Genomic DNA, 24,447 nt, shown 5'->3' on the forward strand with positions numbered 1-24,447 from the left:
CTCTCACTTTCATCAAGAGACTCTTCAGTTTTTCTTCACTTTCTGCCATAAAAGTGGTGTCATCTGCATATCTGAGGTTATTGATATTTCTCCCGGCAATCTTGATTCCATCTGTGCTTCATCCAGCCCAGCGTTTCTCATGATGTACTCTGCATATAAGTTAAATAAGTAGGGTGACAATATACAGCCTTGACGGACTCCTTTTCCTATTTGGAACCAGTCTGTTGTTCCATGTCCAGTTCTAACTGTTGCTTCCTGACCTGCATACAGGTTTCTCAAGAGGCAGGTCAGGTGGTCTGGTATTCCCATCTCTTTCAGAATTTTCCACTGTTTATTGTGATCCACACAGTCAAAGGCTTTGGCATAGTCAATAATGCAGAAATAGATGTTCTTCTGGAACTCTCTTGCTTTTTCAGTGATCCAGCAGATGTTGGCAATTTGATCTCTGGTTCCTCTGCCTTTTCTAAAACCAGCTTGAACATCTGGAAGTTCACGGTTCACATATTGCTGAAGCCTGGCTTGGAGAATTTTGAGCATTACTGTACTGGACATAGGAACATTGGATGTGGTCCGTGTCGTGAACTGCTTCATATTGTGAGTCATAAATAAAGCTCTCATATTGGGTGACTTGCTTTTGTCATGTGAAGTCCGGATTTCTTCCTTTTCCTCCCGTGTGGGTCAGCCCTTTCTCTTTCCAGTGCTGTCTTTTCCAGGTACAGCCAGTGGTCCGCTGGCCAAGCGTGGCTCTACTCCATCTGCTCCTGATGGGAAGGAAACTAGCCCCTCAATTGAGATCCTCAGATCTCAGTGTTGGTAGCATCAGAGACAGGATGGTGCCAGCAGCAGTGTTTGATCACAGCCTATGTAAAGGCAGTAAACTGGAGGAAATAGAAGTATTCTAACCTTCTTGAACCCTGCAAATTATTCAGTCTCTCTTTGTTGAAAATAAGGTTATTGAAAGACTTTTAGCACCAAATCATGGCAGAGCTATTAAAATTGTCCCTGATTTATCTCACCTTTCTTCCTTTTCTCTTTCTCTCAACACTTCTTTTTTGTCTAAAGATTTAATTAGTTTTTATGGGGCTCCACTGTGTGTCAAGCAAAGTGCTTTGGAAAGTTACAGTTTCGGTAGTCTTGATGAATCATGTCTTCCAAAGGGATGCTTCTGAATGAATTGTGTTCCTTTCCTACCAAACTCCAGTGCTGGACACCAGGGAGAAGGGGAGATGTGTAAATACTGATTTGGGGGATTAAAAGGGAACACAAAGAACTGGTCAAAGGAAACCACACTCCTGAGTATCCATGGGTTCATGATCTAGTTTGCTTCCCTGACCCTAACCTCCTGTCAGCAGTCCAGGGAGTCCTCTTTCTGCATATCAGACAGTCCAGGATGAAATGGAGTTGATGGATATTACTAATTCAGAAAAAGTTACATCTTAATGTGTGTGCATGTGTGCTCAATTGAGTCTTGATTCTTTGTGACTCCATGGACTAACCTGCCAGGCTCCTCTGTTCATGGAACTCTCCAGGCAGGAATCCTAGAGGTGAGTTGCCATTTCCTCCTCCAGGGGATCTTCCCAACCCTGGGACTGCAACCTTGTCTCTTGTGTCTCCTGCATTGGCGGGTGGGTTGTTTACCACGGGTGCCACCTGGGAAGTCCCTTATGTCCTAATGTTTTGCCTAAGTAGAGCCCAGGTTTCAACAGATCATCCTATGGAAGAAGAGAAATATTATAAGGCATCTTCCTTGGTCTCCAAAGTAAACAAAGTATTGAGAGGCTCCTGGGAGGAGTCTTGAGGGGCTGAGATACACATTGCAAAGCAGGGCAAATGGCATTTTTATGTGTTTGCTAGGGCGTGGTGTGGATGAAGGAAACTTTCAAAGGGAAAGGTAAACATTTGCTGGAGTCTTTGTTATTGAACTTAAACAAAGCCATACCTTTGTTCCAGTTTTATAAGGTAATGGATGGCAGAAAAAGCCGTAAAGCTGAAGTTAAGTCACATTTGGACGGAATAATCTTTGGAAAGCATCTCACCAGAGCTATCAACAGCTTGATCTTTTGTTAGAATGTGGAGTATCCATGGTTTTTGGCCTGAATTCTGCTGAGGGCTCTGTAACTCACAGGCATGAACTCTTGTGTGCATGCGGAGAGTGAGACTGCATACAGATTTCATAGACTGATAATGTGTGTGTGTGTTCACCATGGTTAGTATTTATTCAGTGCTTACTTATTGATGTATACCAGGCAGTCTGCCAGTTGTTTATATACCTTATGCAATATTCATATTTTAAGTGGCTATTATTTTTCATTTAAACAATGAAGAGATTGAAGTCCAGAGAGCTTACACAGTGAATGCACAGTAGAGTGGAGACTCCCACCCTGGGAATGTCTGTCCGAGGCACGTGTTCTTTCCATACTGCCTTATTGTCTGGGGAGGAGGTGGTCATAGTGTCTTCCACCTCGTCTCTGGCAAAGGGGCTGGCATCCCCTCAAAGCAGCCTGCTTGCTGTGCATCACGTGCTGGGGCAGGCAGTGGGGATTTACAGACAAAAAGCCAAGCAGGGTGTCTGCTGCTCTCAGAGGCCATCCTGGCTGGGCTGAGAACTCAGACACCTCTGTACATGACTGTAAAATGAGGAAGAAAGAGACAAAGCCTCCAATGAAAACAGAATTAAAGGGTGAGGAGAGTTCTGGACAGGACGGTAGCCCTGGTGTTTTATTTTTTATCACAAAATAAAAAAATTTTCTTGAGCACAAATAAGCATCCACCTACTTGATTAGTAGCCCAGTTCGCAAGTTTTCTCTTCCATTCTGAGTCTTGTCTTTTTGTCTTGATTATGGTTAGCAGCCAGGAACTTTTTGGTAACTTAATGTTTTCAAACCATTTTTTGAAACGGAAGTATAGTTGATTTACAATGTTGTGTTAATTTCAGGTGTATAGCAAAGTGATACAGTTGTATATGTTGTGATTCTTTTCAGATTCTTTTCTAATTCTTTCTAATAACCATTATAGATTATTAGAAAATAGTGAATATAATCCCCTGTATTATAGAATAGGTCCTTGTTGATTATTTGTTTTATATATAGTAGCGTGTATATGTTAACCCAAAACTCCTAATTTACACCTTCCTCCTTCCCCTTTGGTAACCAGAAGATTGTTTTCTATGTCCATGAGTCTATTTCTGCTTTGTAAACAAGTTTCATCTTTTAATTCATTTTATTTTTATAAAAGCATTTCTATTAACTTTTTAATTTAAAAATTCCCCCAGTGTCTTACTTTAAAAGCTTGCAAATGAAAAGTTGAAAGATTAATACAGTTATGACCACATACCCTGCTCTTCAGCAGGTAGAGAGGGTGCCAGCTGTGTGGGATCAGGAAAGACCCAAGGGAGGGCGTGGTGCTTGAGCTGCATCTGAGCGGGGGCCGGGAAGGGGCACCAGGTAGCAGGACGGGCCGCTCGCAGGCACAGAGACTGGGCAGCACAGCAGAACCTGGGGCGGCGGAGCTCCGAGAGAAGGCAGAGTGGCTGTGGAGGGGCATGAGAGACATTGCAAGACGGGTGAAATGCTACGGGGAGGCTTGGAGGGTGGGTGAAAGAGGCTCAAGGTGGGAACTTTAGACCCACCCATTTGGGGGACATGGAGGAGAAGGAACCAGAGAGGGCCGGAGTGGTCAGTAAGGAGAGGACAGAAGGATACGGGAGAGCAAAACAGAAGGAGAAAGTGACCAGAGAAGTGGGTAACGCAGGCGGTGGTTTCTCACAGCCGGAACCTCTGAAAGCAGCAGCAAGTTGGGAAATGGTTAGAAATGCAGATACTTGGACCTCCCACCTGCGACCTAGAGGGCAGAGTCATGACACGTTTGAACAGCATAACCCTGCTTGTAAGGATGCCACCTGGAGGAAAGCAATCTCAGTGAAGTCCGAGGTCAGGTTAAAACTGTTGGGGACAGGGCCTTTACTTACGGTCCCTAATTTATATGTGCTCGTGTTGAAAGCTTGCATTGCAGCATGGTTTACAAGACGAAGAGGCTAGAAACAGCCTCGTGTTAAAGAAATTGTTACTCCATATTCATGGTCTTTTTTTTTTAAAAAAAGAGAAAGAACTTTCTTCAGAATGTCCTGTCAAGTGAAACAAAAAGCAGGCTGCGGAACTGTGTTGACCATGCTACCATTTGTGTTGGAAAGGAAAGGATTATGAATCTGCATAGCAGGCTTCTAGAAGATACACTAGGAACTGTGACGGATACCCAAGAAACTGTTGGTTGCAGAGCAGTGCTGGCAGGGGACGGGGTGTGGTTTCCACGTTTACCCTTTTGAATTTGTGCTAGATTCAGCTATGACAAACTCAAAACAAGTTTTCAGGGTTAAACACGAATAAAAGAGGCTTAAAGTCATAACCGATAACCAGAAATCTGAGTGAGTGGCTCTTTCAGTCTGTTTCACTCCTTCTCCCACTGAGAGCTCATTATTTGTGAAACAGCCCCACCCGTTGTTACACAATATCCAGATTCTTCCTTGTCCTGAGGTGCTGCTTCACAAGACCCGTTCAGGTGACAGAGCTGAGTGGCCGAGACTGGCCGTCTGCAGAGCCACGAGGGTTCTGCCCCAGAGGGCTCACCTTTGCTCTCTCCCCAGCGAAGCCTGTGACTCCACCCTTCTTAAAGGGTCACACAGAGATAGAGTCTGTGCTTTCCAGATCAATTCACCTTCATTAAGTATCTCTCTGTTCAAGTTAATGTGAATATAACCACTCTGGACCCATGTGGAATCAAATGCCTGGAGAGAGTCTGGACAGGGAGCTCTTGGAGCGGTCTGGTCGGAAGGAGGGCTTGAACTGGGGACCGCAGTTGCAGAGGTAGTACATGTGGGGCAGTACTTTGTGGACGGTGCTGTGGGGCGAGGAGGAGCTTGGAGTCTCAGAGCAGGACTGGCAGGGTGACCAGGTATCTGAGAAGATGGAGACCGTGGTGGTCATAGCAAGTTGCCGAAGAATTTCATGGCATCTTATAGTTGAAAAATGAGATCTCAGTCTCCGTATCTGACTGAGATCGTGTGCAGTAGAAACTAGCACAACCTTGTAAAGCAGCTATACGTGCATAAAAATTAATTCCAAAAACAATAAATATTTAAAAACGTGATCTTGAAGTATCACAGTATCAAGCTAGAGATTGTTATACCTATTTAAAAGAAGAGGCCAATGAGGCCCAGAAAGGTTCGATAGTGAGTCCAAGGCCACAGTGTCAGCATTTGTACCAGGGACATAATTTTGAGCCTCTTGTACATTTTTTTTTTTTTTCCTTCCTGGGATTTCCTCTCATTTTGCCCTCCAGCTTCATAGAAAGCTCCTTCTTCTTAATAGAACTTCACCTGTGAGCTGATCCCATTTAATCCCTGTTTCCAGGGCTCTCAGCTCCCACAGGGCCTCCTTCCACAGCCTTGCAGCCTTCTGTTCCTCCTCTCTGGCTGTGTCCCAACCATCCTGGGAGAACACCTCTGCATGACCCCCCAGCACGCGCTCCTGCCCATCCTCCTGCTTCTGCCAGACTCCCCAGCTGGGTGCTCTCTCCCCATCTTCACATCCTGGCTCCCTCGCCCCAGCAACCTAGCTTCCTGTCCTTCCCTCCAGAGGTCTGGCCTCTGGAAGGGATGCAGACCTTCGATTTCTGATCCTCCTGGTCTTTTCTCAGCCTTTACTCTGTCCTCTCGGTAACTTGGATGTTGATACTGTGGCCACAGGTCTATCTGCCCTTGGCCTCAGTGATACACACTTGACTTCATCAAGTGTCCGTGACTCGATCACAGGGATACAAGCATCTTGGTTGGTGTCTCCCCTCCCCAGCTGCCTTTTCTCAGGCTCCTTCTGAACCTTCTCAGCACGAACCCTCCTCTCCCATTAGCCTGGCCTCTTTCCTCTTTTGAGAACAGCATGCACCTTCTTCTCCATTTCTCTTCCTTCTGGCTCAGCACTCCTATGGGAAATCCTCCCTGGCTGAGCTGTCTCCTTTTTTTCCAGGTTCTCACAGTATGTACACCCTGAGATACTCACCTCAGTTCCTATTTTTATACACCCCACCACAGTGAGAAATGTTGTAGCTGCCCTTTTCCCCAAGGGCAATGCCCTACCTTAGATTTCTGTTTCTCCTGTAACATCCATGTGTATCATCTTCATTAGCTTATATACATGGACGTACATGATACATACATATATACATTCATACTTGATTATATAGTTTGGGCTTGATTTGGGTTTGTTGATATATAGCTAGATAACATTTTTTTGAGGATAAATCTGGTCAGAGCAACTGACTCTGCTGTATTTTATCTTGACAACTTCAGCTACTCAGAGCATTCTTGGCTCTTAGAACATTTTGCTTATGAAAGCAAGAACACTGATAAAGGAGGAACTGTGTATTTAGAAAAGTAATTTTCTCTTAATTTGTTAGACAAATATTTGTTGAGTATCTTCCATGAGCCTGGCATTGGGAACAGAAGGAGCTTGAGGCAGACAAGGCCCCTCCTCTTATGGGTTTAGAGCTGCATGGGGCAGACAGATAATTAAGTACTAAACAGATAAATGACAAGATAAATCCAGATAATGTTCAGTACTGTGAAGAAACCGAGAAAGAGCAGCATCGTAAGATGAGCTACTCGTTGTGGGAGAAGGAGAAGGAAGACAACTCTAGATGGTCAGGGCGGGGATTTCTGAAAAGTTGACATTGGACTGAAATCTGAATGAGAAGAAGGACAGGCAGTGTGATCATCTATGGGATCAGCTTTAGGGGTAGAGGGCACTGCCCATAGCAAAGTCTGGCAACTGGAAACAAGCCTGGTATATTCTGGAAATGGAGACTATTGAGTACTAAAGGAATATGGAAGATGTGGTAGAATATGTGAGTAAACCAAAAATGTATCTGTGCCTACTCACAGTATCTGTAGGAGAAAATAAAGAAACATTTATTCAGGTTGTAATCATTTCCTAAAGGTATTCTATAAATGGAGGCATCAGGAAATCTAGGAGTTTCATAGCTTCTCAACAAAATTGCAAGCTCTCTGAGAGCAGGGAGTCTGTCTCAGCATTCTTATGTCCCACCTCGTAGCATAATGGCAGACACAGAGAAAAGATATTCAGTAAGTATTTGATGAATGAATGCATAGAGGAAACAAATAATTGCCTAAGACTGAGATGTCCCATGTTAATATTATTTACTTTTAGTTTATCTTTCTATCTCAATTTGGCATTGCATTTGCACCAAATGCAATCATATAAATGGGGAAAAAATGCTAAGATGTAAGAAAACCATCTGTAAGGTCTTTCATAATTCTAAGAACAGAGAAGAAAACAGTAGGGAAACTGGCAAGGGTACGCTTAACGCGTTCATATATTCTTTGTGTTTTACGGTGAAAATATGGATTTCTTCATGTATGTCGTGTCCCTGTAATTTGGAGGCTAATGTGTGCAATTTCTTGTAAAAGAGCTCTTTAGAGTCCCAACCTTAGGAAATAAGTAGCTTTCTTAGTCTCTAATCAGGGGATCTTGAAAACACAAAATACAATTGTTTAAAGAGGTAAATAAACACTTCCCATCAAACCATAGACCTTATGATTTTTTAAGTCCCAAATTGCTTTGTAGATCAAGATTGGCCTATTTATTTTAATGGCAAGCTCTTGGAAAAATCTTGGAAGTTAATAATCAAGTTAACATAGCACGTCTAAAGCACACTAATTCTGCATTTATTTTAATAAATCTTACTATACCCATAATGCACAACTGAGAGGTATTGTAACCCAGATAAAGTCACTTTTCTTGTGTACAAAATGGGAGTTGTAATTCATGTGTCAAAAAGTGATTTTATTAAAAATTATCAATTGTCATGAGACTGCTTCTGTTTCTGAAAAGGTTTTGGTACCTTTACAAATGATCTCTCTGTTGGAATCAATCTTTGAACCAATGACAAAATTAAAATTGTATCTATTATCTGCCTGGATACACTTGATTCAGTTAAAATTTTTCTAAAAAATAAATTACGTGCTGTAAGAATTATAGGAAAACAACATTTACAGCTCTTGGTTGACAGACTAATTGTTCACAGCATTTCTTTACATAATTAGGGCTTCTACTAAAGTTAAAAAGAACTTCCTGTGCTTGACATTTGGATTAACATTTGGTGAGGGAAAGTGTATTGCCCCCATACACTTTCTGTAATACACGTTTCTGTAATACACGTTTCTGTAACACACGTTTACAAATAGTGCTTTGTAGATAAACTTGCAAGAAATTCATTGTCACATTTGCCTGCTGTGTATAGAGCTGCGACATGGTTGGGTTTGCAAGATGAAACAAATGGATGCTTATCAGTCCCAGCCTAGGTTTTAGTTAATGTCCTTCCATGCCCTCGTCCCCCATCCTACCACCCATTGCAGTTAAAGTTCAACCATTTGGGTTTTAAGTGCAGCACAGTGAGACCACAATTGATACCATCAGGCACATAGACCGTGCTTTGCTAGCGGGTCAGACAGTCAGGCGAGAAGAAAGCAGTGCCAACCCTATTATAAAATCCCTACTTGTTAGGATAATTCTGGTAACATAACATAGCAGAAAAAGAAGGTAGAGTCTTGTGTTGTTTACTTTTTGTAGAATCAGGCTGCCATGAATCAAAGAGGGCCCATTGGATCTTCTCCTAAGGACCTTTCTCCATGAAGAGGACCTAAGTCTAACTGTCTCCTGGTAGGGGCCAGTGCGCTGTAGCTCATTTCACCATTGAGACCTTCTCTACTGGATGGCTCGTTGTTACAGCTCCTCCAAGGACGAGTTAGTGCATGTGTTGCAGAATATTGCCAGTAAGCATCTGTTATTTCCATAGATCTGTCCTACTCAAGTGGCCCTTTAAATATACATATTTCATCAGCTAAGCTTTCTTAGCTGAGACCTTGGGCTGACGAGGCCACAATTAATACTGCTTCCTGTCTGTCTGGGTATATGTCCACGGTGAGTAAGCATATGGATCAATCAGTGAGCCAACCATGAATCCTATTAGCTTGGGAAATACAGAACAGTTTTCTCTTCTGGCTCCTGCAGGACTCGGGAGGCTTTATGAGGGAAAGGGAAAAAAACCAGTCTGGTTGAGGACTCTGTCGATTATAGCCACCAACAGGAAGATTTCTACATGAAATACACAGCCACAAATTGGAACAACTGCATAGCTCACCAGAGTGATCATTGATTTGCTGACATAAAGCTGTGTTTATTTATACATTCTGGCCAAGAAAAACCCTATCGCCAATAATGACAATCACAATTTAAGAAGTCAAGTGTTCCTAGAAAAGTATGCTTTTATTTTCTAACCTGTTTGATGAAGTTATTGTAATCTTTCATGCGTGTGTGTGCTCAGTCACTCAGTCGTGTCCGACTCTTTGTGACCATATGGACTTTAGCCCCCCAGGCTCCTCTGTCCAGGGGATTCTCCAGGCAAGAATACTGGAGTGGGTTGCCATTTCCTCCTCCCGGGGATCTTCCCAACCCAGGGATTGAACCTCCATCTCCTGCATTGCAGGCAGATTCTTTACCGCTGAGCCACCGAGAAAGCTAGCCTCAAACTTCCGTGATTGCAGGGACCATTGTTGTACCTCTGCTAGTATCCAGCACAGTCTCAGAGACATGGTAGATACCTAAAAATATCTGTGGCGTGAGTGAATGTTCTCTGCAGTCAGGATATCTTCTACTTTTACCCTGAAAATTCAGTAGGAAAAACCAGCATGGCATCTTCCTTCTGAGTGGTCTTCATCACTTAGCTCTCCTAAATCACTTGACATTTGCATCTCTAGTTACTCTTTGCCTTCATTTTCCTAAATAATAAACAAGTATTTATGGAATCCCTGACCTTAGCCCATTGTCTCTGTGGGTTGTGTATTTCACTTGTGTCTTTCAAGTTCAGTATTCTGTGTTCTCATGGCCTCTGTACACATCTCTCTCTGGGGAGCCCTGACCACTCTGTATTGGTCATTGCTGGATTACTCATCTGTCTTCCCCTTGGACTATTAGCTCCATGAGACGGATCTGCTTTCTTCTGTATCCCCAGTGTCTAATGCTGCATTTGAACTACTGTGAACTTGTGTTGATCTTTATAGAATGCATGAATGAAAAAGGAATGAATGAATGGAATGCCCATATTTATGGTTAGATCATCTTTAGGCACTTGTTTCCAGATGCAGCTAGAGAAGTGAGATCCTGTGTCATGGTGTCCATAGATGTTGTGATTAGCATGTCACTAAGATGTGTCATCTGGGCTTGACTGAGATTGATGTGGTGTGCTGCCTTGCTAATGTGTCTCTATTGCCAAGCAAGGGGCTCAGAAAAAGGCAATCTTTATATAGATATAGCACTAAAAATGAGAGATTTGGTTGTATGAATTACCAAAGGACGACCAGGGATATGGCCTGAAATGAATTAGATCAAAAATTTGAATGGCCTTTAAAATGCAGCTCCTGGAAGTGGCTCTTTGCTTTCTGCTGGGTGTTTTCTGGGGGTGTTGCTATGATATGAAAGGCTTTAGGACAAGAGTTTGAAGGTGAATAAAGATTTCAAAGGGACCAAATAAAACAAGAGTCAGATAATACATCTGATGAAATGGATTTCATAATACATAACTGTACAATTTTAAAACAGTGAGTTTAAAGTTTTCTGTTGAATACAAATAATAAGCTGGAATCAAGATTGCAGGGAGAAATATCAATAACCTCAGATATGCAGATGACAACACCCTTACAGCAGAAAGTGAAGAGGAACTCAAAAGCCTCTTGATGAAAGTGAAAGAGGAGAGTGAAAAAGTTGGCTTAAAGCTCAACATTCAGAAAACGAAGATCATGGCATCCAGTCCCATCACTTCATGGGAAATAGATGGGGAAACAGTGGAAACAGTGTCAGACTTTATTTTGGGGGGCTCCAAAATCACTGCAGATGGTGATTGCAGCCATGGAACTAAAAGACGCTTACTCCTTGGAAGAAAAGTTAGGACCAACCTAGATAGCATATTGAAAAGCAGAGACATTACCTTGCCAACAAAGGTCTGTCTAGTCAAGGCTATGGTTTTTCCAGTGGTCATGTATGGATGTGAGAGTTGGACTGTGAAGAAGGCTGAGCACCGAAGAATTGATGCTTTTGAACTGTGGTGTTGGAGAAGACTCTTGAGAGTCTCTTGGACTGCAAGGAGATCCAACCAGTCCATTTTAAAGGAGATCAGCCCTGGGATTTCTTTGGAAGGAATGATGCTAAAGCTGAAACTCCAGTACTTTGGCTACCTCATGCGAAGAGTTGACTCATTGGAAAAGACTCTGATGCTGGGAGGGATTGGGGGCAGGAGGAGAAGGGGACGACAGAGGATGAGATGGCTGGATGGCATCACTGACTTGATGGACGTGAGTTTGAATGAACTCTGGGAGTTGGTGATGGACAGCGAGGCCTGGCATGCTGCAATTCATGGGGTGGCAAAGAGTTGGACACGACTGAGTGACTGAACTGAACTGAACTGACTGAACTGAAAATAGTATCAAGGATGTAATCTATTGTGCCTGTTTTTCCCCAGAGACTGCCTCTTCTATTCATGTATTCACCAGATAAATCTAAGTGCTGTCCTTATATCCCTGTGTGCGTGCTATCACTCAGTCATGTCCAACTCTTTGTGACCCTGTGGACTGCAGGCCACCAGGCTCCTCTGTCCATGGGATTCTCTAGGCAAGAATACTGGAGTGGGTTGCTATGCCCTCCTCCAGGGGATCTTTCTGACCCAGGGGTCAAACCCGAGTCTCTTATGTCTCCTGCTTTGGCAGGCGAGTTCTTTACCACTAGCACCACCTGGAAAGCCCCCTAATATCCCTAGTCCTTCATAAATAAAGTGGTATGTATTGATGTCTATATACTATAGAAAAAGAGGATAAATTTAATCATTTGTATTCCTCCTTCCATTCCTCTCAGTATTTTATAATGAGATTATTATTTTTAGTTCTGTTGGGCAGTTCCATTTTTTCAGATTCATATCATTTTGTTTGTCTCTCTTGATACCTCATGTTGTAAGATGAGAATGCTGATGTCTTTACTACCCATCCATCCTCCTGTTCCATGTCTTACTTTGCCAGCTCTTTTACTTTTTCACCAAGTTGAAAGCATCTTAGCATTTTATATTCTGTTCTTTGGAGAGGGTTTAAGAATGATTTAACGGGAAAATTGAAAACCAAAAACTAGAAATGGCTTGACTGAGATCTGGTTAATGTTAGAGCTGGGACTAAAACCTGGGGCTTTTGACTCTCAGTCTAGTGGGCTTTCTAGATAAATTCGTTGACCTCATTCATCAGATGTTTATTGAATGGTTATTCTCTGCTAGGCATTACATTAAGTACCAGTAATACAAAAATAATAAAAAATTGTCTCAAATCTCATACTCTCATGAAAATAAGAAAAATAGATGTGTAAACAAACAACTATGTTTCGATGCAATAAGATGCAAAGGAAGATGTTGTGTAGCTTTTTTTTTTTTTAAGCCCCACAGGTCAGAGATTATAGAAATCGATGTAATTATTAAAAGTTACAGTTTTTATATGTTGAGGAGATAGTGTTTCACCCAACTAACTTATGCATGTTTGGAAAATAAGGCATTGCTGATATAAAGATAAATTTAAATTGTCTGTTTCAAGTTTAAATATAAAAGCAAAAATGTTGTAAATTTATAACTAGAAATTATAATAAATCAGTTTCATGTATTCAGTAAGTTTTATGTGAGAATATCCACATATTCTTTAGTTGTACTTTTAGGTTTGTTTAATATTCTAATTTTAAGTCTAAGGCTTATGCATTTTTTTAATAGATCTATTTTATGGTGACTCGTGAACTTTTTCCTTTCTTCCTCCCTCAGATTTTCATCACCGTGAACTGCCTGAGTACAGATTTCTCCTCCCAAAAAGGAGTGAAAGGACTTCCTTTGATGATTCAGATTGATACATACAGTTATAATAATCGTAGCAATAAACCCATTCATAGAGCTTATTGCCAGATCAAGGTCTTCTGCGACAAAGTGAGTAAAGATGACAGTTTGTCATAAAGGTATTTTTGTTATTAGATATTACTTTTGATGACATTTCCCCCTTGTCACCTTTCTTGTCTAGTGGTGTCCAAATAATCACTTTCCAGTCACAGTGGGAGTGGCAATCTTTCATTCTCAGTTCTTATTAGCTATCTCCGGAGCCATCAACTGTATTTGTTTTTTTTCAGTCAATCATTCTAGCACTAATTTAATGACTGACATTGTGCTGTGCTGTGAGTCTGATTCACATAGATATAACTGATCTAATAGATGGATAGTTTTTAATGGGTAGGTAGATCTTGTCCCAGAACATACTAATATAACCTCTTTTATGGGTTAAATGGGGTCTCCTCTAGAGCCTTTTGGAATGGACACAGTACCTTTTAAGTATGTTCACTAGCAAACATGATGCTTCAGGAGGACATGTAGTTTTTGAATCTTCTTGAATCCCCCTGTATGAGATAGATCAATTAGAATAGCAAAGATTAAAATCCCATGTTTATGTGATGAGAGACCCTTACAAATCCCAAATGTGAATGGGACCAAGCATCAACAGTTTCAGAACCTGTATGATGTCAGCATCATGAGGGAAAATAATGGACTCACTTGATGACCGAAGAACAGGACACTGTCAAGTGGTCCATGATAGCAGAGAGTGCAGTGGGCATCGAGGACATCTGGTGAGACTGGGGTAGAAGGATGGAGTGTGCAGACTTGAATTTACTGCTGGGTGGGTGCAAGGGGACAAAGCATTGGAGTGTTTGGGGCTCTATAAACTTGGGAAAGTTACAAATCGAAGTTCCCTTTAGGATAAAAATCCTGCTCTGAGAAAAGGCTACTGGGAGTAGAATCCAAGTTGAGTTAGACAAAAACAAAGCAAAGGTTCAAAGGAATGAGAAGTTCCAATTAAAAAGGAAGAGGGGAAAGAAAACAGAGTAGTGAGATCTCAGGAAATACAGGACGATTTTCTGTTATCACTTTGTGAACACAGCTAGAGTAGGAGCGTGAGGACCATCAAGCTAGAAGAATTATCCTAACTTACTCATTTCACTTAGAAATGACCAACAGAAAAGAAAAAATATTGAGTCCCCTACAGTGTTACATGAAAAGTATAATTAAGATTAGACTAACTTCTTGTGGACCATGGATGCATGCCAGAAAGACATGCCCCCGAAACAGGTGATACATATTATATGTCCTTATGTCTATAGCCTACTGTTTCAGATGGGCTGAGAATTAACAAAATTTTAAAATATGAAATTAACAAAATCATGGAAATTATGAAGAACAACATAAACAACAATTTGAAAAACTCAGACATGAGATGTTTGGAGACCAGAATGACTTGAAAAGAGATATAGTAGAATTCAGGAAAAAATTTAGAAGTGGAAGATTAAAATGTTTCAGAAGTAAAGACTACTACATGGGAGTAAATAAATGTAAAATATAATTCCTTAAGAACAATACAAGTATAAAATGGCAAAATTTTAAAAACTTGAAGAAATGAGAAAACAATTAAGAAAAAATAATAGATACAGAAGAGAGGGAAAGAAGATACAAAGACATATAATATGTATCTTTGTGGGAGAAAACATAAACAATGGAACAGAAGAAAAGCTAAAAAAGGACAAATCAGGAAAACTTAAAAAGAACATATTTTTAATGAGCTACCAGGCACTTGGGAAAGTTGATTGAGGATAGCCAATATCAAAAGCCATTGGACTTTAAAAATATTCTTTGGGCATCTAAGAAAAATAAAATAGACAATGGGTCATTAATTTTTTTCATTAATTTTTACTGGAGTGTAGTTGATGTACAGTGTTGTCTTGGTTCCAGGCGCATAGCAAAGTGAATCAGCCACACACACACATATATCCACTCTTTTCCAGACTTTCCTCCCATAGAGGCCACCACACAGGGTTGAGCTGAGTTCCCTGTGTTATGCAGTAGGTCCCTATTAGCCATCTACTTTATATATGGTAGGCAATGAATCATTTATAAGGAAACTTTTATTATCAAGCTTTTCAACAGCAGTGCCTTGTCAGGAGACAGTGATATTTAAAGTAACCAAGTAAAGAAAATGTGAGCCAAGGATTTTATATCCAGCCAAGCTGATTTTCAAGTATAAGGAAAACAGGCAAATGCAAAACAAAATAAAACAAGGAAACAAAACCACCAGTGAACAAACAACCAAAGGGGCAAAAATCCAGGGAATATTTCTGCTCGAGGAATCTAGTAAAAAACTCTGTTTAGACACCAATATGACTGTAAAGACATTGATAAAAGGACCGACGGTGAGCATTCCACGTGTTTTTATCTTGGATATAATGATGGGAGAGACAGGAATGGCAATATGATATGTTCTGACAATAATCAAGACATAATTATTTAGCAATTGGGTAGGGTAGGGAGAGAATATGAAAAATTGAATAAACTGGCAACTGCTGTTGCTGTTATTTTAGTTTCTAAGTCATGTCCAATTCTTTTGTGACCCCATGGACTGTAGCCTGCCAGGCTCCTCTGTTCATGGGATTTCCCAGGCAAGAATGTTAGGGTGGGCTGTCATTTCCTTCTCCAGGGGATCTTCCCAACCCAGGGATCAAACCCGAGTCTCCTGCATTGCAGGCAGATTCTTTACTACTGAGCCGCCAGGGAGTTGGCTGGATGTAAAAGAGTAGGAGTTCAGTTAGGTCCTGGGGAGAAGACAGAAAGGGGAAAAAGAAGTTAGTGGCTAATTCAGAATTGCCAGCACTCTTAACGGTGCTGCAGTCAGATGTAGATCAAAGAGCTTATAGGGCCATTAAAATGTCTGAGTTGTCGTTTAGCAGAGTTGGAGAGGAGGAAGAAGTGGGCATCTCTGAACAGAAGGCAGAGATGATCATGAGACGAGAGAAGGAAGCAAATTAACTCGAACTGCACTGAGTTTAGGGACATGTGGCATAATGGAAAATGTCTCTAAAATCTCGATAGCGTTTCAAGTTGCAATGATTTCAATTAGTGCTAATTGTCAGAGCAGCACAGCCCTCTCAGGCCCAGTTAGGTAGCTTCCATGATATAGAGGAGGCACAGGTAGGTCTGTAGACACAGTTGTTATGTAGATGAGAAAATTGCCAGTGAGCACAGGTAACTCGCCAGAGTCATGTGGCGAAAAAGCAGAGTAGCTGCGTGTAAATCCATGTCTGATCCCAAACTCAGATTCCTTATATCTTTAATTCAACATATTAAACGTTAAGAAAGCATTTTCAAATGATGTACAAGGTGGAATTTTTAAAGTACGCATGGGAGAACAGTTAACTGATTTGAATTCCCTTCTTTTATTCCAGAAGTTTCAAGGGGAATAGTAGAATCCCCCTCCCTGAATCTCCTTATTGGAAGGAAGGAGGAAGATTAGGAGCAAGGAGAAAAGGAAGGAAGGGTGGAATGGAGGCCCTGGGCAATCTGTTTACCTTTATGTCACAGCTGGAATTGAAAGTATGAAAGAGAAGGCTTAAGAGATGCTCGTATAATTATTTGTTTCGAGTATTGATGTAATAAATACTAAAAATAAAAATAAAGCATAAAATGCAGAATAAACAGAGAGTGCCATATTGTTCACTATCCCCTAGAATGAGAGGGACTCCAAGGAACTAGTGATGTAAAGAGTCTCTAGTGGGTCGCTTTTTAGTTAACATGATGATGAGGATCAGGAAACTCATAGGGAAGGAATCTCATGGGATAAGCAGAGTATATTAATCTTAACTGCTCTTAATTATTCCAATAAGCTAGATGCAAAATCTTTTGCTATGATTTGTCATTATATTTGTAGCCATGATTTCAAAATACAGGCAAAACTCACTCCTGGGACATTTTAGTTCTTGCACTTTCAAATGTGTGTATAAATGCAAAAGATTAATTTGAATCATCTTCTAAAGCAAAAGAATTAAGAGCTATTCCATTTTCAGTTCAGTTCAGTCGCTCAGTCGTGTCCGACTCTCTGCGACCCCATGAATCACAGCACGCCAGGCCTCCTGTCCATTACCAACTCCCAGAGTTTACTCAGACTCACGTCCATCGAGTCATTGATGCCATCCAGCCATCTCATCCTCTGTCGTCCCCTTCTCCTCCTGCCCCCAATCCCTCCCAGCGTCAGAGTCTTTTCCAATGAGTCAACTCTTCACATTCCATTTTAAAACTGTAAATTTCCCACAGTTTAAACAGATGGAATTTTGTACTATTTATAGTTCCCTAGGTTGATTTCTAATTAATGCACCTGTAAGATTGCAGATGAAAATAAAGGACTTCTCTCCCTTTTTTTGATATTAAAATTTCTTTTTTTGAAATACATATGTTTATGAATTAAAAATTCAGGATCTGCTATATGGCTATATCTTTATCAATACTTTTGTCTGTATTTTTATGGGCTCAGTCACTCAATTGTGTCCAGCTCTTTGTGATCCCATCAACTGTAGCCAGACAGGCTTCTCTGTCAATGGAATTTTCCAGGCCAGAATACTAGAGTGACTTGCCATTTCCTACTCCAGGGGATCTTCCCAACCCAGGGTTTGAACCTGCATCTCTTGCGTCTCCTATGTTGGCAGATGGATTCTTTACTACTACGCCACCTGGGAAGCAGATATCTTTATATCTGTATTTAATTCAGTTATCTTTCATGAAAAACAAGAATCATATTACTGCAAAGAGCAACTATATATTGTTCAAAACTTGAAAATAAAGCCACCTTCTCCTAAGAATTTTCCCCCTCTTTATTAATTCTTGCTTAGAATTATCTTGGAGATTATAAAAAACTAAAGATATTTTTCCAAAATACCTTCTCAGTATCTTGGCCAACTTTAAATAGGTTAAGGCCACATTATTGAGACAAATTTAAGAGAAACAATTTAAGTATCAAATACAAATATAAAGATAGCCATCACCTCTCAAGAGGTGGCAAAGGTGATCACAGTATAATCAGGAAATCCTCTGGCATCTTTTTTTCTTTTCTCCAAATTTAACACTTCATAATGAACATCTAAGTGGGGGAAATTATTTTCAAATGATAAATTTGGTATTTGTAGCAAATTATACCCTTCTGGAAGAACCAGACTTTTTTACATTTTAATGAGAGTGAAAATATTTTCCAGAAGCTTTGGGTCACAAATAATCAAAAGAAGGAAAGGAATTCTTGGAAGGTCATGTTCAAGGATGGTTCTTCATCATAATTGAATGTATCAAGGCTGCCCTGGGTCACTGTGAATCAAAGCGTTATTTTAAACATGAGGACGGTGGTCCTCCTAAGTTTGGATACTATCAGAATTGTTTTGGAGTGCTGCTCTCTGGGCCTTCTGGGCAGGGAGTTTCTTACATAGATGTGGTGCCCAGACTAGGCTCTATGGAGAACTACTCTGTGTTTTATGTTAATCCTTCAGGTTTGGTGTATCAAAGAACCCCTGTAAAATGATAAGCAGGTGGCTTTATTTCCTAAAAATTGACACTGAACATATATAAACCTTGGAACGGTAATTTCAGAACTTTTCTTCACATAAATTGTACAAGACAGAAGACTAATTTTAAAATAAAATTGCTCGACAAACTTTGGGATGTGTCTTCAGTGAGTTATAATTTATGTAGGTACATTTCTATATTTTGACTTACATGCAATACTATATTGTACAGAACTTCAAATACAGAGAAGAAAGTCTTACATGGACACAACTACAAATGAATAATAAGGGCCTTTTGCTTCTTTTTCACACCCATTTGAACAAAGTCATGTTTGTGCATTTAGCACTTTATTTTTTTTCTGAAAATATTATACCTTATCTAGACAAAAATCTCTACAAAACTTTTAGTATATCTTGAAGAGACTTTCCAAGGAAATATTTTTATATTTTATCTCTTTCTTTCTATGAATTTCTATGGTTTATAAACATCAGTGACAATTTAAAACTTAAAAATAGAGCACTGTAAATGATTAGTCTCTTTTTGGAGTAGAAGCTTTTTGACATAAAAATGCATATTTATAATATCTGTTTAAACTATTATAAGCATCCAAATCTTACCAATGTAAAGTTCTTAGAGCTCTCCTGGCACAGAGGAAGTGCCACATCTGATTAGCTGTCATCACTTGTTCATGAAGAATTAGCTCTAAAGCCGTGTCCTTTATGATGGATGCCTCCCTTGGCCACATGTCTCCATTGTGTCATGGCCTTACTTTGGCCAGAATTGGGAATATGTTTTTTTTTTTTTTTAAGCCAGATTGATAAGCAAAATCTATATTTCAGTGTTTTACTTCTAAACCATTAGCGTGCCCCTTTCTGTGAATTGCCTTCATGACTCTTGTCCATTTTTTAACTGGTATGATAGTTGCTGTTTTCTTTTTAAATTTGAATCATTATTTATATGTTATTGATTTAACACTTTATATGAGATTTTACGGGCTTCCCTGGTTGCTTAGGCAGTAAAGAATCCGCCTGCAGTGTGGGAGACCTGGGTTCGATCCCTGGGTTGGGAAGATCCCCTGGAGGAGGGCACGGCAACCCACTCCAGTATTCTGGCCTGGAAAATCCCCAAGGACAGAGGCACCTGGTGGGCTACAGTCCATGGGGTCACAAAATGTCAGACACGACCGAGTGACGAAGCCCAGCCCAGCACAGCACATGAGATTTATATAGCAAGTATTTCTACCAACTTGTCCCTTCCTTTTTAATTGATCTGTGTGCATTTTACAGAAGGATTAAATTGTATATTCTCAGATCTGTCTGTTTTGTGTGTGATAACTTGGGGATTTTCTAGGGGTAGAGGTTGCTGAGCAGTCCACACTTTGCTGTTTTTTAAATGTGCTGCCACAAAGGGCAGAAATAGTGAGGATTTGAAATGTAGGAGGAGTCGAGGCTGGGAGAGGTGTCGCGTTAGAGCGCCTTGGAAATATAGGTATAGATGGACTTCCCTGCCACAAGAATGGAGAGAGGGAAAGGCAAAGGGAACTATGTGGAAATGTCTGTATTTGGGGCGTGAGAAGAGGAAAATGAGTCAGCAAAGCTGACATCGAAGGGTGACCAAAAAGAGAAGAGGATGATCAAAGAATTGTGGAAGACCAAGAGGGCAAGAGACATGGGTGGTGGTCAGCTGGTTAATTTGGATGGAGTTGGCAAGAGATGCCAATGAAAAAGTCAAATTACAGGGAACAGAGGAGCAAAAAGGCAAATTGAATGCCATTTCCAGGAGCATATGAACATATTAAGACAAAAGCCCAGATCGTAGTTGTATATACAAAATCTTACACCTTGTGTAGTTTGCTTCAGCCCTACCTCATTTCCTCTTCTGTAATAATTTTTTAAAGTTCCATACCAAGGAGCAAAGGAAAAGTTTTATAGGAAATTCATACTCAACTTTCATGCCCACTCCATGATTAGGAAAGATAACAGGCCAATGCGTCATCCTACAACATTTTATTTTAAATAAATACCACTAAAATTACTTAACTGGCTTTACTGGGATAGGGAACTGAGTCTGGCCTTTCCGTAATTGGAATTGTTTAAATAGGCAAGATACCAAAAAGGGGAGACTTTGGGAGGAGTGGGATCCCTCCCTCCCCCAGGACGTCAGCAACATCAGGTAGACTGAGGGGCGGTCGACCTCGCTGGAGGATGGAGCCGCGGCTGCTGGCCTCCCCTCCCCATGTTTTATTTCTTATCCCTGTGACTTGTGTGTGCACAATTGTTTTGCACTTTCTGGTAACATGCCTGGCATTGTCTGCATTTGTTTTTCCCTGTCAGGGAGCAGAAAGAAAAATCCGAGATGAAGAGAGGAAGCAGAACAGGAAGAAGGGGAAAGGCCAGGCCTCCCAGACCCAGTGCAACAATTGTGAGTGTGGCTGAGAAGGGGGGTGGGCTTCAGCCGGGCCAGGTCCACCAAGGAATGGGTGGAAAGAAGTGGGTTGTAGGTAAAATATGCACGTCCAAGTTATGGCTGGGCTTCCCTGGTGGCTCAGACAGTAATGAATCCTCCTGCAATGAGGGAGACCTGGGTTCAACCTCTGAGCTGGGAAGTTCGTCTGGAAGAGAGCATAGCAACCCACTCCAGTATTCTTGCCTGGAGAATCCCCATGGACAGAGGAGCCTGGCAGGCTTCCGTCCATGTGGTTGCAAAGAGTCAAACGCAACTGAGCAACTAAGCACAGCACAAGTTATGGCTAGCCACGGCGATGGGGAGAATTATCCCTGTGCAAAGCAAATAGGATCATGTGATTACATCAGAGCTAGGAGGGAGGTTCTCATACTCCAGAGACCAACATCCTCCTTCTCCAGACAAATCTAGGGTGCAGAGAGTGACAGGAGAGCACCCCTTCAGGAGTGTTCACTCCAAGTGCACACTCTTTCTGCTGGTCTGGTGATGGGAGAGGGCAGGCTTTTAAAGTCTGTTCACATATATGGCATTTGGGAAGCTTCATAGGAGACCATTGCGAACTTTAGCCAAGACTAGAGCTTACAAGTGAGAGATCTTAAGTCATCCACGACCCTTGCACTTACGGGTTTTGTGATCGTGTCCAGCCTCTGATGGGAAGTTGGCAGCGATACCGTTACAGAAGAAGAGTGACGTCACCTACTTCAAGACAATGCCTGATCTGCACTCCCAGCCCGTCCTCTTCATACCTGATGTTCACTTCGCAAACCTGCAGAGAACAGGACAGGTATGGCTGACCCGCTCACATCGCCTGCCATCCATCCACTCGGCAGGTAGAGCCTTAAGAGACCATCACTTCAGGCGCTATTGACCTGAAAAATAAAACCTATGCGTTCGACCAAAAGTCAGCCATTTCCTACAGAAAATGTAATTTTATAGAAAGGAATGTCTCAGGAGAGGAAACCAACTTACTAAGGGGAAGGTGAGAGTGAGCTGATAATAGTGAAGTGTTGACAAAGCAATGAAAGAGGAAGAAAGTAAGAAGGCTGATAACCTGTAAGGCAAGTTTTGTGAGTTTTGTTCTGTGGGATCCGCATGATGCGATAGGGCTCCATCTAATGGTGGGAAATTGAACTGCACCCATTGGCAAGTTGCTTAAGAGGAAAATTCTTTCTGTTAAAAACTTTTTCTTAGTAAATTGACAGTTACTGTTGAATAGGTAAATTATTTTAAACCAAAAGAAAAATGAGATTGTAGACAAGCCTTTTAAAAGACAATTCCTGTCTTCTAGTTCTAGTTACAAGTGAAATTATAGAGATAATATTATAATACATAAACACCCAATAATTAGCTCCTTATGGTAGCTCACGTTAATGATATGCAGCCACTAAAATTATAATTAGGAAAACTATGTAGCAACATAGGAACTAGTTATGATAATGTTCAGTGGGGAAAAGGTAGAATATTCATTTGTGTCTGTACTGTGATTCCAAATACTGGGTTGGCCTAAAATTTCATTTGGGTTTTTTCCAAGATGTTACAAGAAAAATTGTAATACTTGATGAGTAAGCTTAGGAGATGGATAATTTTTCTTGCTTTTTGTAATGTCTTAATATTGTCTATTTTATGTGATAAATTAAAATTGTGTGAAAAAAAATTACTTCCCTAGCTTTAGCCAGAATTGTCTTCCTGTTGAGAAATAGGTGCATACTGACACATTCAAGTTTTTCTTCCATTCTAGCGTTCAGGTACTCACTGGAATTGACCTTAGTCTAGGAACAGAAATCATTATTGGCTTAACTTTCTTTTTCTTGAGAATATTTTGTCCCTGGGCCATTTCATTTTGTGTATGAGACAAACCAGTTATACAACCAGAACTTTTTAATTGGTGTTTTTGATGCCAACTAAATATGGGTAGCAGAATACCCCCTAGTTCTTTTTCTTAAGAGTGCATTACATTAAAATTTAACATTCTCATCTTGTCTTACTTGTCTGATAGGAAAAAGACACAGAGATGAAAGGAAGAATGTAACGATTTATTACGACATGAGTGCCAGGGCCTGATTTTATTTTTTAATTCCCAAGAACGTGGTGATTTGTGTATTTGCAGTCTTTGTAAATACGTGCTGTATTTTGAAGCTAGGTCGTCACACTTTTAGGAAAGAGGGGATGGTTGAATTAACTTGCTCTCATTGTTTCCTGTTGTGATTCTGGCTTCAGCCCTGTGTCAAAGCTGACAGCCTGACCTGTTCTCTTGGCAAGATTTCTCTAAAATACGCAAAGCTGTAAATGAATCTTAAGAGGAAAACTGACCAAATGTGACGGCTCGTGACTGTCTCTGGCCTCACGTACCCCCTCTGTGTCCTGAGCGGGACTCCTAGCCTGTGGCTGAGCAGAAGGAAAGTGTAGTCTTTCCCATTTGTTGGTTTCAGCAGTTTGCAAAGCAGCCCAACCAGCGTCCCTTGGGGCATCAGCAAAGTTAAGTCCTGCTGTCCTTGAAGAGCCTCAGGCTTTCCCTGTGGCTTTGGAGTCAGAATGTAGGGGGTCAGTGAGGGAGCCTGCCTGAGCCCCGGGTGACAAAGGAACGCACTCTTCTGTGTGCTGGGACAGTGTGTGAACATCCTGTGGTTGATCAACGTGCTTGGCTGAAGGAAAAGAGCACCTGCGGTAGCTGGTCAGGACTAGAAAGGCTGCCTTTCCTTAGAAGAGTCCGGAGTTTGGGGGGATGAGTCCAGAGGCAGGAGGGAAGAGGGCAGTGCTCTGATGTTGGAAGTGGGCAAGGGACAGGGCTTGGCGAGCTTCGACAGGCCAAACGAGAGCCAGCTGTGGCAGGTCACGAGCTGGCCCAGTTCTCCCATAAGGGAGCAGAGATGGAAGGGAGGAAGGCAGGTGATGGTGTGATGCTCAGTAACCGCTACTGCCATGGACCTGGCGAAGTCAGCCACGTGGCAGCCCTTCAGCTGCAGAACAAGCCGCCAGCTAGCTTTCACTGTCAGCCCACATGTCCCCTTCTCCCTCCATGTCTCACTGATTCACTCGTGGGTTGAAATAGTCACCGGATGGTTATCAAACACTCACAGGAGGGCATTCTTACCGAGTCCATGCTCATTCCGCTCCCTGCAAGACAGGCCAGTAAATCAGAGACGAGGAATGTGGAGGCAAGGAATGTGACATCATTCAGAAAGCAAGCAGACCAAGAAGGTGGCAGACTAGTATGTCCAAATGATCATCTTCTCTGGGCCTGGATGCCAGTTTCTGTTATAGAACAGAGATGGGGAGGAGGTGAGGAAGTAAAATAAAAAGGTCATGAGTCTTGCAAGTATCTCCTGGAATGGCCAGCCTGAGGGGGGAGGTGGGATGGGGACAGGTTGTGTTAATGTCTTTTTTTTTTGTAGAATTCAGGCAGAGGGGCAGGGTTCCCCAGGCAGGCCTTTTAGTAAACAAAAGCAACGGAGGAAGGGAAGCAAAAGTTAAAGAAACAGATCCACCATG

At 41.4% G+C, this 24,447-nt stretch overlaps 1 protein-coding gene across 9 annotated transcripts in view; it reads left to right on the forward strand.

Moving 5' to 3' along the window:
* GRHL2 (grainyhead like transcription factor 2) overlaps positions 1–24,447 on the forward strand; it is a 171,679-nt gene that overhangs the window by 113,541 nt on the left and 33,691 nt on the right. For 7 of the 9 annotated variants that reach the window (XM_086336189.1, XM_086336186.1, XM_086336188.1 and 4 more), the window contains exons 9-11: positions 12,907–13,065; positions 20,829–20,916; positions 21,603–21,742. In XM_086336189.1, coding sequence (XP_086192315.1) covers positions 12,907–13,065; positions 20,829–20,916; positions 21,603–21,742 — 387 coding nt within the window. Of the gene's footprint in view, positions 1–473; positions 590–12,906; positions 13,066–16,397; positions 16,648–20,828; positions 20,917–21,602; positions 21,743–24,447 lie in introns of those variants that run through there. The other 2 variants (XM_086336194.1, XM_086336195.1) reach the window with 2 other exon arrangements.

The sequence above is a fragment of the Bos grunniens genome, chromosome 14, assembly GCF_055505025.1.
Source record: "Bos grunniens cultivar Pamir isolate PY7600 chromosome 14, Bosgru_T2T1.0, whole genome shotgun sequence".
Classification (NCBI taxonomy): domain Eukaryota; kingdom Metazoa; phylum Chordata; class Mammalia; order Artiodactyla; family Bovidae; genus Bos; species Bos grunniens.